The following is a 19,231-nucleotide window of genomic DNA, read 5'->3' on the forward strand; positions in this document are numbered from 1 at the left end:
TGCGGCTGCCTGCCCGCTGCCTGCTGCGCAGGGACCGAAGGCTCCGCCTTCTGCGCCGCGGAGGGCGTCCCGTGCGGCTGCGGAGCCTTGGGCGCCTTCTGGGGCTCGGCACCGTGGTGGCGGGACGGCGGCGCGTACTCAGAGGCGCCGGGGCCGTACGGTGCCGAGGCTCGGGGCTCTGGCTGCTGCGCCTTCTTGGCGGCGGCCGGCGTGGCGTGGCCGCGGGGCTCGTGGCGGCCGGACTCCCGCTGGTGCTGCTTGGCCGAGCGACGCGGCTGCTCGTCGTGGCGGGAGGAGGCGGCGTGGCGGCCGTAGTCGCCGTGGTGCCGGTGCTCGCGGTGCTGAGGATAGTCATCGTGCTGCCACGGGTCCTCGTCCGGTGGCTCGTCATAGTCGTGGTAGGTGTGCTTAGCCGGGGGTCTCTTCTGCGAGGAAGAGTGGCCGCCGTAGTGCCTTACCCTCTCTGACCGCGCTTCCCTGGGCTTATCAAACCAGTCTGTCTCCTCCTGACCCAAATGATAGGCTTCAGAAACCAAAAACAAACGACAGTCAATCTCTCGCTCCTCAGGCGGGAACGCAGCCCGGGCTGAAGCCATGCAATGAGGCAGGAGAAGGCAAGCAGCTCGTCACACACACAGGGGACAGCCCGCGCCGGCAGGGACGGGACGGGGCACCGCGCGAGCGCCGCCGGCCAACACCGAACACCCAGACAAGGACTGGAAAGGGGGGAGGAAGGCACGTGTCAAGCAAACTGAGGCCGTGAGTGTCTCTGCGGACGAGCATGCCCCGGGGAAGCGCCATGCTCTGGGTGCTCACCACCACGGGTAGCCGTTACCTTCGCTGTCCGAGACAACGCAATGGGAATCGTCCATGCCGTAGCCCTCCTCGTGCTTGTACAAGTGGTTCCTTGGCACGTCTTTGATGTGCTCTTGCACATCAGGCAACGAGTGGCTGGAGCAGAACTGGGAGCAGGGGTCCCCCGCTGACTGCGGAGGGACCACGGAGCGCGACCCCCCCACCGACTTGCCCAGGGGGCTGATGGGGCTCTCCTCCTCGGAGGGCTGCGTGCGGACCGGAGCCCGGCCCCGGCTCTGGCTCATGCCGAGGGAGGAGGGCTTGGAGCCGCCCTTCTGGGAGCGTTCCGCACCCTCCCGCTCGAAGGACTTGCTGCGTCCACCTGCGTCACGTCCGGAAGACTTCTCCAGCCCGTAGGTGGAGGAGCGGGTTCTGCCACTGCTGGAGTAGACCCGCTCCTCCTCATCCACCAGGTCCCGGCCGGACACGCCGTAGTACTTCTGCTGCTCATATACATTCTTCTTGAGGCCGTAGGTGATCTCATCCTGCAGCTTCTTGGCCCTGGAGGCCACATTGCTGCTGCTGACTGACGTTGTCACTGCGTAGGAGGCCAAGTCTGACTCGACGTCTTTGGCTTCTTCTATGGGGGAGAACTTTGAGATCTTCTGCTCCATGCCCTGCTTCCTGTGCTTGCTGCGCTTGGATGAGACAACGGCAGGTGCCAGGTTCTTGGATGAGTGCTTTGGCAGCGCCGTGCCAGAGCCGTGCTTGTCTGCCCGTGAGGAGTGCCGGTACTCACTATCCCCATAGTAGTAGGAGGAGCTCGCCGAGCTCCCCGACACCCTGCCGTTGCTCTCCCGGTGGTAGCTGTTCTTCCCACGATGGTCAGGGCCGTGGTGGTCGTAGATGTCCTCCTCGGATTCATCCTCTGCCTTGCTGTAGCAGCACGGCCGGCTGGGCCCCTCACCATCCAGCATCTCGCTCTTCTCTTTGCTGTGGCGGCCGTTGGCGCCTGTGCCCGCTGGCTCCGCTTTCTGCCCATCCACCACCGGGCTCTCCTTGGTGAGCTCGCTGATGTCCTCGATCATCACGTAGTTCCGGGGAATGTTCTGCTCCAGGCTGGTGTAGAGGGACTCAGAGGAGAAGCTGGTTGACGGGCCCTGCGTGATGCTGGTTCTGTCAGCCAGCCGGGCTTCGGGTGCCTTGTACTGCTCATAGCTGCTGCTCACTGCCGCCGCACCGAGGGTGACATCAGGGACAGCGGAGGAGCTGGTGGCCACACTTATGACCTCGTAGTTGGTGGGGATCTTCTGCTCCAGCTCAGCCAGCGAGGTCTGCCGTGGCTTCTGATGTGCGTCTGACGGGCTCTGGTAGAGCACAGGCTGCGCTGCGGGCACACCGGCTGTGCCGGCAAAGGTGCCCTGGGCTTGGTAGGGGTTTTGGGGCCGGAAGCCTGGCTGGTCAGGGGCACTCAGCTCTGGGTATGCGCTGCCAGGGGCGGGGAAGGCGGCGGGTGAGGCGAAGGCAGGCAGTGGGGCAGGTGGCAAGCCGTCCTGCGTGGTGCTAGCAGCGGGGAATTGGGGTGGTTGCGGGCGTGTGGCAGGGAAGGTGGGGGGCCCCGGTGGGGCTGCATAGGGGTATGCACCATAGGAGGCGGCGGTGAAGTCGGGGTACTGGGCAGCAGGCGCGGGGCGCAGCCCGGCACTGTCATAGGTGGCGAGGCGCAGGCTGTGCAGCTCGCTGTCGGACAGGTAGTCGCGGCGGTCAGCCAGGCTGCGCAAGTAGGGGTGGTCTCGCGTCCCTCGGTCCTTCAGCAGCGACTCCTTGCGCTGCGTGATGCCCAGCTCCAGGTACTTCAGCTTGGCGTCAATCTCCTTCTCCTCCTCGTCCAGCTCCGCCTGCTTCTTGCGCAGCTTGGTCGACTCGTGCTCCACCAGCTTCAGGTCGCGGTCCAGCTCCTTCAACAGGCTGGCCTTGGTGACCGGTGCTGCGGCAGGGGCCTTGGGGGCCAAGCTGCCCAGGTAGAGCTGTTGGGTGGCCGGGCTGCCCAGGGCCACGTGGGGCTCCTCGGGAGGTGGGCTGGGCAGTGTGCGCTTCACCTTGCGTGCCAGCGGGCTCGACTGCAGCGTGCCCACCTGCAAAGGCAAGCGGAGGCCGTCAGCGGTGCGGCTGGTGGACCCCAGCCCCCCAGGGTTGAGTGCCCCGCACATGTTCCCTCATGCCCCGTGTAAGCAGCATTTATGTAAAGGCACAATAAATAGGATGGAAGTAACAGGCAGGGCACTTTCTATGAATAATTACCAGGAATGGCAGCAAGCCAAGTGCCAGGCTGGCTGCGGGCATGCCAGCAGAGGAGCACTGCTAAGTGCTGCACAAGCCCCTGTGTGCTCTCCAGCAGGGCTGGGAAAATTGGCAGTGGGGCGACGGTGTGGGACCCGCTGAGCTGGGAGCTGTCACAGAGCTGTGTTCCCCCACTGCACCCTGCAAAGTGCAGGTCGTGTTTGGGGATGCTGGACAGTCCATCATCTGCCTACCTTCCTCCCCTTTGTATGGAGGGGTTTTGCCAGGTCGTGCCTCAGTTTCCCCACCTGCAAAATGGAGCTGTTTTGCGGATGGGAGTGTGAGCTGCTGCACCCCAAAACTGAGCTGTGCAGGAAAGGGAGGGCACTCGCTGTGGGATGTGAATATCCAGGGTCCTGCCATGGTCATGCTGTGCTGCTGTGCAGCACCAGGGCTTCCTGAGTGCCTGCAGACCTGGAGGAGCCGCCCGCTGCCTGCTCAGAGGTGCGGGGCCACGTGTCCATGCATGCAGGCTGCCATCAGCTGCTGCGGGGAGCCAACCTTTTGAAATATTAATTGCTGCAGCACTAATGAAACTGAAATGGCCTGAGGTGCCTCCTGGGGCCACTCTCCAAGGGAAAGGTTATTTATTGCAGGACGAGAGTGAGTTGAGTGACTGCATCTCTCCCGCTCACAGTGGTGAGATGTCACCAGAAAAGATTCAGCTCGGGTCAGCCTGGCCAGGCACACCCAGGGAAGAGTGCAGCATGAGGACACGTCTGACACCAGCAGGGTGAGATGTCCACTGATCTGGGACACAAAGTGCCATCACCGGGGCGGGTACCCGAGCATGACCCCGCACACACGTACCTGGGTGCCTGGGAGCAGTGAGTGCTGGTAGAGGGAGAACCTGTCCTTGCCGGCCTCCTCAGAAGTGGGGCTGATGGGCTTGGGGTCGGACAGGGAGCGCTGCATGGTTTTGATGGGACGCGGCAGCGTCTGCTGGCGCTGGGCTGAGTCTGTGAAGTGCTTCTGGGGTGGGACGTGCGCCTTGTTGAGCCGCTCACTGGTGGCGAAGGAAGACTCCAGCAGGCGGTGTGGGGACAGCGGGGACACGGGTGAGTAGAGGACCTGGGGGGAGCGGGGAGGCTGGCGGGTCACCAGCTGGGAGAGGGAGTCGGCCGGCAGGTGGGACTGGTACCCGATCTCCAGAGGGTCTGGCTTCTTCTTCTCAAATTTGCCCAGGGTCTGCTGCCGGACGGCGTGGGGGTCCAGAGGCCCTGTGCTGACCATCTGCAGGTTAGTGGAGTACGGGGTGATGGTGGTGGGCACCGTGAGCTGGGGCACCACGATTCCGGGCTGTGGGGGCGGCTCAGGTTCCGTCTGACAGGCGAGGCTCTCGCCCCGCTGCGTCTTCTCCGGGGCTGAGATGTACTTGATGATCTCCACACGAGGGTCATGGGTGGTGATGTGGATGGAGGGCGAGACACGGAGGAGCTGGTCGGGCTCAGTCTGCACCGAGCAGTCGCTAATGGTCTGGATGCCAATGCTGGCCACACCACGTGCTGTGCCATCTGCCTTGCCCTCAGTGCTGGCATCGGCGTGCCGGGAGGGCCGGGAGCGCCGGCGTCGCACAGGCTGCTCCCACTCTCCACTGTCCTCCTCATCTGTCTGCACACTGCAGTCGGTGCTGCGCCGTGACCGCCGCCGCCGTGACAGCATGTACCGCTCCTCGCCATCCTCCTCGTCCGTCTGCACGCTGCTGTCCGCTGTCTTCCTGGCTGTCTCCTTCTCATAGGCGTCCCGCAGCCGTGGCATCGAGTTCCTCTTCTTGATGCCCCGTCCGGGCTCCCAGGTCTCCTCGGCCTGCAGTGACATGTCCGAGGCTGAGCTGCTGAGCGGCCGCTGCGGTGCAGGGTAGCGTGGGCCACTGGCAGTTTCGGGACCCCCGGGCAGCGCCTGGCCGGCTGGCGTCCACCCATGTCCATTGTGCATTGGGCCCCGTGGCACCTCGGTGGGCCCCTCGGGCGGACGGCTGGCGGGTTCGGCACCAGCGGGGGGGAAGATGGTCTTCTGCCTCTTCTGCTCCTCCAGCTGCTGCTGCAACTGGTGCTGCAGCTGGTGGATGTGCTCGAGCTGCAGGCGCTGCTGGGCCAGCTGCTCCCGCTGCAGCGCCAGCTGCGCGTGCCGCTCCTCCTGCTGCTGCTGCAGCACCTGCTGCTTGATGCACTGCAGTTCCTGCAGCTCCCGCTGCACCAGCAGCTGCTCCTTCTCCCGGTGCCGCTGCAGCTCAGCGCGCTCCCGCTCCAGCTCTTCCTGCAGCCGCAGCTGCCGCAGCTTCTCCAGCTCCACACGCTCCCGCTCCAGCTGCAGCACGTGCTCCTGCTGCTTGCGCTGCCGCTCCTCCTCGCGCTCCCGCTCCTCCCGCTGTACGCTCTCTGAGGCTGGTTTGGGCACGGGGGCTGCCTGGCCACCCTCCTTGCTGCCCACTGCGGGAGGCTCGGTGCGGGGCGCTGCTCCTGACGCCTCTGCTCTCTGCATGCCAGTGGCGGGTGCGGGGGGGGCTTTGGCAGCAGGGCCTGTGCCTGGTGCAGCACTGACCGCCTTGCCCAGGTAGACGGGTGTCTCCATCATCGAGGAAGCCGGGAGGCGGCTGGGGGCTGGGTAGCGGTAGAGGCCCTGTGGGGCCAGCGGGACGCGCGGCGCAACGACAGGCACTCTGGCCAGGCTGGCGAGCGGGACAGCGGCCATGCCAGTTGGGCCATAGGGCCGGTACAGCCCACGCAGCATGGGTCGTAGCACGGAGGCTGGCTGGGTGGTGATGGGCAGTGTTGACGCGATGGGTGTGTTGATGGTAGAGTAGATCATGCCATCGGCCGCCCGCACGGTGGCAGAGGATGGAAACATCTGCCTGACGGCACCCAGGCGCACGCCGGGCACGTTGTACTGTGCCAGGCTGCTGAAGCCCTGCCGTGTCTCGGGGACGGACGGGTTGAACATCCCGCTGGGTTTTGGGGCCACGGCACCCCCCGGCTGGGCTGGCAGCCCCCTACCGCCAGGGCCATATGACAGCGTGTCGGGGCCATTGGCGTGCCGGGCCCCATATTGGTGGTCCATGGAGTTGAGTGCAGCACACATGCGGCTGATCTCACGCGCAGTTGTAGCACTGTAGTGGGCCAGGCTGGACTCCTGGAAGCTGGCCAGGTCCCCTCGGGGTGAGTAGCGGTAGTCGGAGTAGATGTTGGAGGCTGAGCTGTACCTTCTCATAGGGAGCGGGTGGCCCAGCAGGTCAGCGGGCTGGCGCAGGTCAGAGTAGGAGCCATACTGCAGCCCTTGGCCCAGATACCCACCCTCAGCAAAGCCGATGCTGTAGGAGTGCTTCATGGTGCTCAGGTCCACGGCGGCCTCGTGGAAGGGTTGGTCCCCCTTCAGTGGGTAGTAGTTCATGCCGATTTCCGACAGGTTGGTGTCTGACATGGAGGAATAGAGTCTCCCAAAGGTGCCAGTGGGGTAGAACTTGTGCTCCTCATAGAGTGCAGGTGCCGGCTGCTCCCGGTACGGGAAGGTCTCTGGCACCTCTTGCTCCCTGCTGCCATACAGGGGTCCACTGGCCTTCCTGCTGGGGACCGTGTCCGCAGCCTTCTTCTCTGGCACCTTGGAGGTGGGATTGAATGCACCGGTGCAGCTGCTGCCAAAAGGGAACTTGTAGACCACATCACAGCAGGCCACCTGACTCTCCGCCTTCACGCCTGTGAGATCCAGCACGTTGGCTGGAGGCTCTTCCTTCAGCACTTTGGTCACCGGGCCAGCTGTCACGTCCTCCACCTGCACCATCATCACCTGGGACTTCTTGCCACCCAGGGCAAGGAGAGGGCTCTGGGTCTTCAGCTCCACCGGCACCGCACGGTACAGCTCCGAGCCCTGCTCCTGCTGGAATGGCTGTTGAAGGCCGCTGACACTATGCGCGACACTGGTCTGTGTGATGAGCACGTCCTTCTTTACCATTTGACTGGGCAAATTGTACCTGGAGAACTTCGCCTGGGGAGAAGCAGGTGGCTCGGGCTTGCTGGTGGGTGCAGGGCCAGCTGCCCCACTGGCTCTGCCAGCACCCGTCTGAACGCCCTGCTCCACCTGCTTCACCTGCGCCAAGCACACCGGGCTGCCAGCCCCCTGCCCAAAGTCCATCCGGCTCTGGAAGGGGTCTCCATAGACCACAGGCTGCTTGGGCTGGGAGATGAGCATCGGGGAGGCGATGGCAAGGCCGGCGGTGCTGGAGGCTGCAATGATGGCGTGGGGCTGCTCCTGGGCGTTGAGGTTGATGATCAGGGGCTGGATGGCTGTGGACTGCCGGCTGGGGATCTGGTCCAAGGTTAGGCAGTACTTCCTGGCTTCGGTGGCCAAGGAGGTGAGATCCATGCCTTGGTCTGTTATGATAATGGGAGCGGACTTCAGAGCAGTGCGCAGGTCCACAGCGCTGCTGCTCGGCACCTTGGGCCCTGGCTCCACACGGGAAGTGCCGGGGATGGAGGAGATGCGGCACAGTGATATGTTCTCTGCCGGCAGTGCTCCCCAGCTATACAGCCCCGTGATGCCATCGGGGCCTGAAGTCACGGGCACCTTCTGCGCTGGGTCCTTCACATGCTGTGCCCGGATGAACGTGCCCAGCGGCTGCTCTGGCTCCTGACCATACCCGTGGGTGATCACCTGCCGGCTTATCCTGGTGGGGGATGAGGCAGGGGACCCAGAGGAGGTTGGCGGTTTGGTCTGGCTGGCTGCATCGGCTGCTAGTGTGATCAGCATGAAGGGTGCATCCTGTGAGGACTGCTGCCGGGTCAGGCGAGGCGAGCCTGCCTGGTGTGGTGTCTGTGTCCCCTGGGCCACCATGGGGGAGGACGCTGAGGGGCCGGTGGTGGTGGGGACATCGTAGGCGAGGAGGGGACTTTGCGTCTGCGTGGAGAACTCAGCAGTGGACTTGGCAGTGGGGCCAGAGGACACAGCAGCTCTGGGGGCAGCGCGAGTGGGACTCTGAGTGGGAGATGTTGGCGAGAGCGGGGGGCTGGAGCTCTTGAAGAGTGAGTATGTCTTGGCTGGTGGGGGCTTGCCATCACTCACCCCTTGGAGCTTCTCCCTCGCCATTTGCACGCTGGTCTCCACCCCCACCTTGCTTCGCGTGATGTCCTCTGTCTGCGAGCCGTAGCTGATGGTGCTCTTTGACGGGACATAGCTCCTGGCAGGTGTGGACACAGCTTCTGCAGAGCTGTAGATCCGTGGTGTGCTGGTGGGGCTGGCCACCGCTGTTGTGACCATGCTGGTACCTTTGCTGTAGGTGTAAGGAGCTGTGATGGGCTTGGGAGCTGGGCTGGGTGCTGCTGGGGTGCTCTGGAGCTTGGCCAGGTCTTGTCCCTCTTTGGCAAAATGCTGTGTTACCCGGACGTCGGGAACCGCCTTGTTGCCCTCAGAGGTTGAAAAAGGAGACAGGAGCAGAGAGCTGCGTGGGGCTGGTGCCAGGGGTGAGGGGTCCCCCATTCTGCTTCATAAGTTCAGCATATGCACTCTCGGCATTCAGAAAGTGCTTCTCCTGGTACGCTTCCTCCTGCCCTTTCTTCTTGTCTCCCTTCTCCAGAGCCAGGTCAAATGAGGAGGACTGGTGCATCCTGGCGATGCTCTGCGAGGTCTGCAGGATCTCCTCGTACACTGCACCAGGCTTCGACAGGGAACTCGAATAGTCGGGCTGCGAGGGGCGTGTGGGGCCACTGTCATAGCCATATTTGTCTGCATACTGGTACTGGAAGCCGTTCTGCCCCTCGGTGCTGCGGTATCCAACCTGCTGGTAGGTGCTACCACCATAGGAAATGTCCTGCTGGGCCTGCTGGACCTGCTGCTTCTGCATCATCTCTGCCTTCCTCATCATCTCCTCGTAGGCTTCCTCGGCGCTCTTGAGGGGCTTGCTGGTGGGCTGCACACTCTCCACCTTCTCTGTGGGGGAGTACAGTGACATGAAGGTGGGCAGGTTGTACTCGCTGCCCGACTTGTACAGCTTGGAGGTCACGGCATCAAAGCTCTCAGCCTCTGAGTCGATGGAGGGCGAGTACTCGGAGCAGGAGGAGCGGTGCAGCTCCTCCATCTCCGCTGCCTGCCGCAGCTCCTCAGTGGGAGAGGCGTCCTCGATGGGGGACAGGTTGCTGGGAGGGGTTTTGGAGCGCTCCCTCCTCCGCTGCGCCCTCAGCTCCTCCTTGTCACGCTTGGTCTTGCGTGCCGTGCTGCGGATGCGCTGCTGCTCCACCTCCCGCATCTTCTCCTGCTCCCGCAGCAGCTCTTCTTCCTCCCGCAGCTCCTCCTCCTCTGATGAGTCCTCAATGGTAGGCAGCAAAGGACCGTGTGAGCGGTGCCGAGCCTTCCTCTGCTGCTTCACCTCCTCCAGGCGCTGCCGCCGGCTGGGGCTGCTGTCGCTGTCCTCCTCCAGAGAGGAGATGGAGGTGGGTGAGGTGCCCGAGGTGTAGCTGGGTGTGGTGGCCGGCAGGGTGGACGAGTACTCACCACGGGATCGCTCCTCCGGTGATCCCATCAGGCTCTCCATCTCCAGCTCAGGCTCCCTCTCCAGCCCAGCGTCAGCCTCCTGGCTCACCTCCATCTCCCTGCCATAGCCGGTGGTGCTGTTCAGTTCAATGGTCTTGAAGCGCCGCAGGCCTCCCTGGGTTGTGCTTATGTCATCGCTCTCTGCTGCCTCCAGCTCCTTCCTCTCCTCCTTGTAGAGGCCCCCGGGGCCGTGCGGCAGGCGCCGCTTGGCTGAGGAAGGCTCTTTGCCTTTCTCCACCTCGGCTTTGGGGGCACTGCACTTGGAGCGCCCGTAGCCCTCCTCCTCCTCTTCCTCAAGGTTGTCCTCCTCTGCACTCATCTCCAGGATCTGCCTGCGCATGAACTCCTCGTCGGCCACCTCCTCCCGGCCCTTGGGATGTCCAGGCACCGGGGAGAAGCCCCCCTCACTGCTGTCCTCCACGTAGTCATGACGCAGCTTGCTGCCAAACTCATCTGAGGACTCCACACTCTCCCGCTGCTCCCTCTGGTTCTCCCACTCCAGTGAGTCCTCATCCTCTTCCAGGATGTCCTCCAGCTCCTCGTCTGAGTCAAAGGCTTCGGGGGTGATGGAGAGATACCGGGGCCGCTGCCGCTGCCGCTGTTCCTCCCGTGCCTCTGAGCCCTTGCCGGTCTCTGCCGGGGCCCCCCGCGCCTCCAGCAGTGGCCGCATGCTGCTCTCCAGCTTGGTGAGCTCAGAGGGACTGGGAGGACTCTGCCCTGCCAGCCCAGTGCCACTCAGCTTCTCCTCTTCCTGCTGCACCAGCCCCGTGATCTCACTCTGCGAGCTGGAGATGCCATCCGAGGAGTAGCCAGTGTCACTCAGGCTCTGGGGGCTGCGAGACAGTTCCGGGGGTAAGGCTTGCTCGTGTCCTGCAGGTGAGAGAGAGCGTGGAGTTAGGGTGTGTGAGTGCCCCAAGCAGGAGGGGACCCCAGGAACCACCCCAGCGCCACCCCACCTGACAGCAAATGCCAGAAGGCTGCATAATGGCAATACCTTTAATTTTCTATTGCTGAGAGACCCAGCAATGGCTGAGCCCTCATTGTAACCCTTGGAATATTTACAGCTGTGAGCACATCCCTAGGAAAGGGGGCAGGAGCTTGGCCTCGGGCAGCACTGGGAGTACAGCACTGGCTCTGGGTGTGGGCAGGGAGCAAGGGGCTGGCAGCACAGCCCAGAGGGCACAACTGAGCTGGTGGCAGTGTGAGGCCAGCAGCCTCTGAAGGCAATTTAATTTCTCCAGTGGATAGCCCTGCAGAGCACACTAGAGAAGCAAGGCAGTCCCTGAGATCCTCATTGGACGCCAGCAGGAATAAAGGCATTGCTTTAATTGATAGTACAATGAGGCAGCACTGCAATGAGACTCAGTATCACACTCAGCTGGGGGCAGTGCCTGAGAGCCTGTGAGCAGGGGTACCACGGACCCCATGGGCTTGGGGACCACCAGGGTGCAAGCAGCCTCCCTCCCCAAGGGCCGTGATGGCTCCCTGGGCACAGCCATCCCAGCGCTGTTGGGCTGTTTCCCCAAAGAGCATTGAGTTAAAGAGGAAAAAAACCCAGTAGAATGAGCTCGGGAATGCCCATTTCTGCAGTGCAAGCTGGAAATGATTCAAAATTAGCTTTGCATTTAACGAGAGCTCCGACTGCCCTTTAAAACCAATGGGGCAAGGACTACCTGAGCTATTGCATTATGCACAGAAGATCCTGAGTGGTTCGGACGCTTGGGAAGCACTGCTCTTTGACTAGGGGTGTGACAAAATGGCTCTATGACATGGAACACAGTGACCACAAGGGACAAGGGCAGAGCTCACCTCCAGCTCCTTCGCCTTCTGCGTTTCAGGGGCTGCACGTCCCTCCTTGCTCTCCCCCTCCAGTTTGGGGCTGACGCTCTTCCCCTTGGGCGCTGGGACAGATGGCTCCGGAGCAGCTTTGGGCAGCGGCTTCTCCTCTGCCTGCACCAGTGGCTTCTTCTCCGGAGCGGGGCTGGGGGCCCTGCTCTGCTCGGGTGCCCGCAGGCTCCTGGCAGGGGAAGGCTGCCGTTCGGGAGGTGCCACTGGCTCGGCAGGGGCCAGTGCCCGCTGGCTGGCTGCTGTCGGCTGGTGCCGAGGGGAGCCGCTCACGGGTTGCTTTGGCGCAGGCAGTGGCATCGGGGCAGGGTCTGCCAGGCTCCCTTCCAGCAGCCTCTGGGTTTGGCAGTTCAGACACAGCCATTCGTTTTTCTGCAGGACACGGAAAGGAAGCGTCATGTTAGAAATCAGTGCCAACGGGGCCTCCCTTTCTCCGGTGCCCAGCAGAGATGGGCATCACGGTGAGCCCTGGGATGGCAAGGTTCTGTGCTGGCTCTGGCCCCATCACCAGCAAGAGCGCGGATCTCAGCAGTCAGTACACCATGGGGCTGTGCCTCTCTATGCACTGACAACCATCAGAATGTTCCATTCCTCCCATCTTGCCTTAGGGTGAAAAGTCCTAATTGCGGTTTGTGACAACACAAAAATCATCCTTGCTTTTTATGCCACCTTTTTATCATCCTGGAGGAGTTTTAATGGTGAAGACTAGATCTCTTGCAGACTACACCAAAACACCTTCAGCATCTATTTGAGGGGGAACGAGCCCAGTCTGAACTGGGCTCCAGGTGTGCTGCCTGTGGGCTGGGGTGCTTGGCCCTGCCTGCTCTGTGAATAAGAGCAGCTGAAAAGTTCACTGGAAATGGGGAGATGCAGCTTACTGGGCTGCTATGTGACTGACCACACATCAAAGCAATGCATTGGGCATCAAAGCAATGCATCAATGCATCAAGCGTTGGGCAGTGCATTAGGCATCAATAGGAATGCACTGGGCATCAAAGCAATGCACTGGGCATCAAAGAAATGCACTGGGCATCAGAGCAATACATTGGGAATCAAAGCAATGCATAGGGCATCAAAGAAACGCACTGGGCATCGATAGCAATGCACTGGGCACTGAAAACAACAGCATGGGGAAGGCCCAACCAAGACAATCCAGGAGGACAGGTTTGGGTCCCCAAGGGGACTCCAGGTTTAGGTCAGACAAACCATGGTGTCACAGTGGCAAATGCCAGCACCACCACAACCCAAGTGCCCGTACTGCTGGTGGGTCCCAGACAGCTTCTTGCTGCAATTTGTTTTCCTTGCTACAATAGAGGCCTAACAGCATAATCATAATGCTTGGGGTTCTTTTTTTTCTAGGTTATCAGAAAGTACTGGCTACACGAGTACGCAAAAAAAAACTTCCCAAAGATATTACCCCAAGTACACGCTGTGCGGAAAAGAACAAGACAATCTCATTGAGCGAGGCTCTCAGCAAGAGCCTTCATTTCATGACCTGGAAAAAACAGCGTGCAGCTGGGGCTGTAAGAGAGCCTGCAGGGAGAGGCAGAAGCCCTGCTCAGGGCTCACAAGCACTCTCCCACTCCGAGTCCTCAAAGGGCTATTTTTACCCTCACAGGAATGTCCAGGAATAGGGCCCTGACATTTGCTTCACTTTTGATGTTTCATCATTTTAAATCTCTTTTCTCGGCTCACAGCCAGCTGCTCGAAGCCATCTCTCCCCATTCCCCAGGTAAGCCTTTCCCCCCCCACAGCCCCCTCTCCTCCGCCCGCCCTATGCAGGAGCATCTTCAGAACGCATCAGGGTTGCACAGGGCCATAAAAGAAACCCTTCAGCACGGTAATATTTAATTACTGCTTAATCAAAGAGAAAGTCTAATTAAGGGGCAAGTGCAGCCTATTGTATCCTAATGATTGCATTTGTCTTCTTTTATTTCGGAGCTAGCTCTCGTCATGTTGCCTCTGAATCAGATCTCCTTGCCACACTCTGCTCTATAATTATTTCAGGCGACAGAAGAAAATGTAATTGTGTGACACAAATTGAATCCCTTCCTCACGGAGACGCGCAGCCCTTCGTTTTTCTTCCAGGAATCCCATTTTCCTTGCGGAGCTCCTCACGTGGTGGGGCAGTGAGGGCAGGAGTGATGGGGATGGCACAACTGCTTGGTCCCTTTTGGGGCAATGCAGGTCGAGGGGAATGGGCAGCTTAGGGAAGGGTCAGGTCCCACCTGGGGTGGTGTCTTCGTGCCCATGGGCTCTGGTCAGCATACTGCAGGGATAGCCACGATGGCAGCCCCTGCACATCCAAAGGTCAGCCTCCAAACCCAGTGCCTTGTTGGCTTGGGGTTGCCCAGGCAGAGCGGCAGGTGCCGTGCGAGAGCACAGGTTTGGGTGGAGGTTAGGAAAGGCCCTTTGGGAGGCAGTGGTGCCGCCCCAGGTTGCTCACCAGGTCTGAGCTGGTCAAAGCCTGGCTACCTTGTCGCCATACTGATGGCCACCCTGCACTGGGGACCCCACAAGCACTTCCCCAGGGGCAGGGGCATGCAGCGGGGTGAAGCTTATGGGACCCCCAAGATCAGCTGAGCATGACCCCTGCCACAGGAACCGGGGGGCTCATGGGGCCCCACGCCTCCTCAGCTGCCACCAGCTTTGCGCAGCTGCGATGGCTCAGCTCTGCAGGGCCACACTGGGAACCAGAGAAGGGAACGCTCTCCGTTAAAAATAGCCCTGCCAGGAAGACTGCAGAGCCACGCTGAGCCGCCTGTCCCCAGCAGCGAGCAGGGAGGCTACGGCACAGGGAGGGGGCTGCAGCTGGGTGGGCTCAGCCTCTGCTCCAGGTGAGATGTGCCAGCCAGACTGGGGCATCTCTGCTGTTCCCTCCTCACCGACTGGGCAGTGATTGCAGCTCCCACGGCTCCTCTTTAGGCTGAGGGGCCCATTTACCCCCGGGGCTGGCACCCGCTGGCGGCTGGCCAGAGCTGCGCTCGCCAACCCCTGACGGGCTTTACCAGGCAATTGTTTTAATTTACTAATGGGCAACGACAAAACGGTAATTAACGACAATAGAAGCCTTCCCGCATCATTTTAGTCAACGCCACCGCTTGGCAACTTAATTAACTGCCGAATCCCCCAGCGCCGGCGGGTTATGTTCCACTGCGAGCTCCAGCAGCTGTGCCAACACAGCCACCCCTGGCATAGCCCAGTGCTGCCCACAGAGCCCCTCCTGCACCTCATCTCCGAGCTCTGCTGTTATTTGTGCTCCTCAGCATTATTTTACACATTCCAAATGATAGACATTAAAATACCGGCACAGAGGCTGCACAAAATCAGATAAGCAGCGCGAGGTATAAGTATCCTACAAGCCAGATCTCATCTCCCAGCATTACGCACAGCGAATATCCCACGAATATTTCATTTATTTGCTGACAAGCCCTGCGCAGGGCTCGTTGTGATGACAGATGGGTGCCTGGGAAATATGGAAAACACTTCTGCTATCTGAATCAAGATCCAAATTAACAGCAAGAGCCTTGCAGAATGGCTTCTCGAGCTCTGCTCCATCTCGAGGATCTTTCTCCCAGCTCCTCGCACATGAACACTGCCGTAATTCATTTCGCTCCCCGGATGCTGATGCCCAAATGCCAGCTATTGCTTCTCCCCTCAGTTTCAGCTCACTGGCACAGCTGAAATCTCCAGAGCATTCCCTCCATGGGCTGCATGTGATGCCCCTCCATATGTGCCAATGAGTGCTTCCTTGGGAAGGAACCAGTGGAAAGGATGAGCCCAGCATGCGTTGTGGTCCAAGTACCCCCAGGGGCTGTGTGTGTACCATCCCTGCTCAGCACTTTCCCCTATTTAGGGTTGGTTCACACAGTGAGCAATCGAGTGGGAAATACTCCATTTTGGGGGATAGCAGGTGAGTCCAATATCTCTAATTTAAATAATACAACTTGGGATTTCCTTCATCTTTTTCCAAGCTCTGCCTTCTCAACCAGAAGCCCCACAAGGGCTTGGAGCCAGATGCTCTTCAAGGTCCCCTCCAACCCAAGCCGTTCTATAGGGCAAGTTTTAGCCCAATTGCCAATCTCCCAGTGTTTCTCTGGAGGAGGAGGCAGGATGCCCTGCTTCCCAGCTGCATTGTGCCCCATGCACAGAGCAAACACAGCAGCACGAAACCACGGGCACTGCTGTCTGCATGTCCCTTGGCAGAGTCTATTCTACACTAATTGGCTTCATTAATGTGAACCGGGTGAGCATCAGTGCCACCACAGCTCACAGATTAGCTCAGCCAAAAAACACTGATGTCATCCCAGCCCATCACTAAACAGAGCATTTGACTGCACAATGGAGCATTGCAGATGTTGGTGCCCATCCCCAGAGCCCTCCCAGGCAGGGGGGATACAGTTCCTGCCTGGCTCTTCTCCAGCCGTGATGATGTAGCATCACACTTCGCACAGTAATAATGTGATTAAAAGCGGCACGGGGTAATCTCCCTGCCATCAGACCTTGATGCAGCTTCTCCTCCCCTGGGAAAAATCATGTGTGGGGATTTTCCTTCCCCGTTTCTGCCCCTCCGCCACACCCAGCAGAGGGCAGAGGCAGAGTGGGCCAGCAGAGCTGAGCGGCCCAGCAGCACTGGACCGCAGCCACCGTGCGCACCGCCGCCACGCACCGCACTGGCCAGCAAGGGATTAATGCAGCTGAAAGCCTTTGGCTGATGAGTAACAGCAGCGCTCCCTTCTCCTTCCTTCGAGGAACGAGCATGCGCCTGCCAAGTCCGGCTTACTGCACGCTGGCACCACGGGATGAGCCCAGTAAGCATGGCCACAATGGGAGGGACTCTCCCAGTGCACAGGTTGGCCATCAGTACCACCTCCATCCCTTTTCAGTGTCATTCCTCCTTCCGCTGTAACTACCTGAGCAGGAGCGCCTGGCTGCTAACAAGTAATTACTGCTACCATCAATTAGCACCTTATTCCCAAGACAAAACCCACCTGACTCAGCATTTCAGACCCGAAAATCCAGGCCACGTGCCCGCCAGCACAGGTAGCATCGACCTGTGGCATTGTGCCCCTGCAGCCCAGGGGTCGATGCACTGTGACAACCCAAACTCGCCAACATTCACCTCAATTCTCTGCTCCCTACCCACTTCACACCCGCTTCCCAAAGCAGCTCAGCTCCCTGTGCCAGCAAGCACCTTCTGCATTTTCTGTGCTAAAAATCTTCTCGAGTCTCAAGAATGTGTTTCTAAGTTAAAAGAGTTAAACTATTTTCCAATCAAGTGAGAGTATTTCCAAACGAGACGGGTTCCAAGTTCTGGGTGCTGCGTGGGCTGTGTGAAGGGGCTGCTAAAAACGGGTACACAGCTGTCTAAAATTTTGAAACCGGTGCTTTTAGGGAATATATATAGCCATCCCTCCCCACTCAACATATTTCCTTCCAGTTCATTAAATAAAAAACAAAACAAAACAAACAAAAACCAACCAAACAAACAAAAAAACCCAACACCCTCAGTCGGATATTGAGAAGTTAATTTTGACGCTCTTGGCTCATCTAGAAGCCCTAGGACATATCCCAGGGCTGCAGACGAGCAACCGCCTCCTCTGGGAAGGGTCCATTTAATGACATTGCTGCGGTAACAGGCACATCCAGCAACACAAACAGCTGCTGCAGAAATAACATCTGTGCGGCGTGGGGAGGCAGGGCGGCGCGGGGACAGCCGCGTGTCCCTGCCCTCGTGGGACAGCCGAACTCTCAGGAGGAACTGGGAGCAGAAAAGCCATCTGGCAGCATGGCCATGGGTGGCGGAGGTCGGTGCGGGTTTGCATCACTACGGAGTGGGAGAAACCAAGCGTCCGGCCCGGCACTGTCCGTGGTCCTGAAGGACAACAGCCCTGGGCGCGGCTCGGCACGTTTCGGAACAGTCAGAAGAACAACGTGCCGCAAAAGAGTAAGAAAATTATGAGGAATGAGAGCAAGTCTTAGATGCTGAAAGCACTTTTTTCCTCTCTTTTCACTAAGCCCTACTACGTCCTTCCTTTTTTTTATCTTGGAGAAAGAGCTAAATTAACTCCCAGCTCAGTTCCAAGAGACTGAATCCAAAAGGATGAAGAATTAAGGAGATTTTCTGTTCACAATAAAACACAGCCAACAGCATTAAATCAGAAGAGGGCCTGGTCTGTTTTTCAAAGATTAGCAATGGCTGTCCCAAGGAAGACAAGTTTGTTTTTTCCTCTTTTCCTCTACCGTGATGTTTCTGGAGCTGCATGGGTCATCTGTAGACTAACCTCTGTGAAGGCCCTGTGAAACAGAAAGCCCCCAGAGCATTGGGGATTGCCATGTAGATGCACAGCACTCATTCCTGGGGAAGTTTTCCTGGTGCTGGTGGCTGGAGCTGGCACTGCAAGGCCATGGAGGAGGGGCACATGGAGCTGAGCACAGCCACAGGAGCAGGGGAGCTCACAATAGGAGGATAGAAGGAGAACCACTGGCTTCAAAAGATAAGGGCGGAAGAGACCAAAAAAAGACAAAAAAAAAGCCAAGATATGATCCCTGATATGCAGGTAGAAGATAGTCTATGAAGTCCTATGGGATACAAGCAGAGTAGAGTGCCACAGGCATGAGATGAAGGATGATCATGTATACGAGACTGAAAGCTTCTGGAGAGGCAGAAATGTATCATGCTGACTGCTCTGGGCAGGGGAGATGCAGAGGTGCTCCAAAGCTCTCCTGTTGAGTGAGCTAAATGCAAAGTACCCTGCTCTGTCACGGGCAGAATCACAGTTTTTGGGGCTGGAAAAGGCATTCAGAATCAGCAAGTGCTGAACCATCTTCCTGATCTACCACGCCCTGCCACAAAACCATGTCCCTTAGTGCTACACTCGCACATCCCTTAAATACCTGCAAGGGATAAGGACTGCACCAATGCCCTCAGCCGCTGCCAATGCTTGGCCATACTCTGCGAGAAGAAATTCTCCCTAATATCCCATCTAAACCAGGTTTACTCCTCTGGTGCAACTTGAGACCACTCCACACCTTTTGCGACCCTTTGCTGCCCCTTGCTGAAGCTCGTTACGGACCAGCCCATGATGAGCACTGTTAGCCATGCAGAAGTGAGGATGTGGTACTGCCCTGTTGATGCCAGTGCTGCCAGAGCTGCTCTCATCTCCTCAGCAAGTCTTGAGCTAAAAGTTGAGACTCTGAAAGCCAGCACAGAGGGGGAAATTTATTCCATCCCCATTAACAGAGCAGTAATATATTGTTCATTTTTGTTCAAATCGATCTGAGTGCGCACTGTAATTTACTCTGCAAAGTAGCACTCCTTAACCAGATTTATCAGCCTGCCAGGCAGTCTTATCTTTAACAGCCCACATTATCAGGATGTATTTCTCAACCAAGGTTAACAGTAGCAGGAGGATCTCCACACACTGTCTGCATACCAATAATTGTGCAATAATGCCCAGGAGAAGGCATTGGGCACCATGGAGCCCACACCCTGGTCACCATCTCACAACTCCCAAGTGGCCATGAGCACAGCGTTGGTTTCATGGTCACACTGCTATTGCACACATATGTCACCATGCATATGTCTGATGAAGTAACCACACCTCTCTGAACCTGCATGGGGGAGATTTCAAGTCTGCAGCAAAATTATGCCTGCAAATAGAAACCTAGCAAAACTGCAGAAAAGAACTACAGTATTCTAATTTTTTTTTTCCACTAGACAGGAGGATAAAAA

General features: G+C 58.9%; 1 protein-coding gene across 1 annotated transcript in view; it reads right to left on the reverse strand.

The window, feature by feature from the left end:
- BSN (bassoon presynaptic cytomatrix protein) overlaps window positions 1-11,895 on the reverse strand; it is a 30,768-nt gene extending 18,873 nt beyond the window's left edge. The window contains 6 exon segments of the mRNA XM_031555501.1: window positions 4-523; window positions 836-2,930; window positions 3,946-8,542; window positions 8,544-10,521; window positions 11,461-11,478; window positions 11,511-11,895. Coding sequence (XP_031411361.1) covers window positions 4-523; window positions 836-2,930; window positions 3,946-8,542; window positions 8,544-10,521; window positions 11,461-11,478; window positions 11,511-11,895 — 9,593 coding nt within the window.
- Between the last annotated feature and the right edge of the window lie 7,336 nt (window positions 11,896-19,231).

Source organism: Meleagris gallopavo, chromosome 14 (genome assembly GCF_000146605.3).
Source record: "Meleagris gallopavo isolate NT-WF06-2002-E0010 breed Aviagen turkey brand Nicholas breeding stock chromosome 14, Turkey_5.1, whole genome shotgun sequence".
NCBI classification, from domain to species: domain Eukaryota; kingdom Metazoa; phylum Chordata; class Aves; order Galliformes; family Phasianidae; genus Meleagris; species Meleagris gallopavo.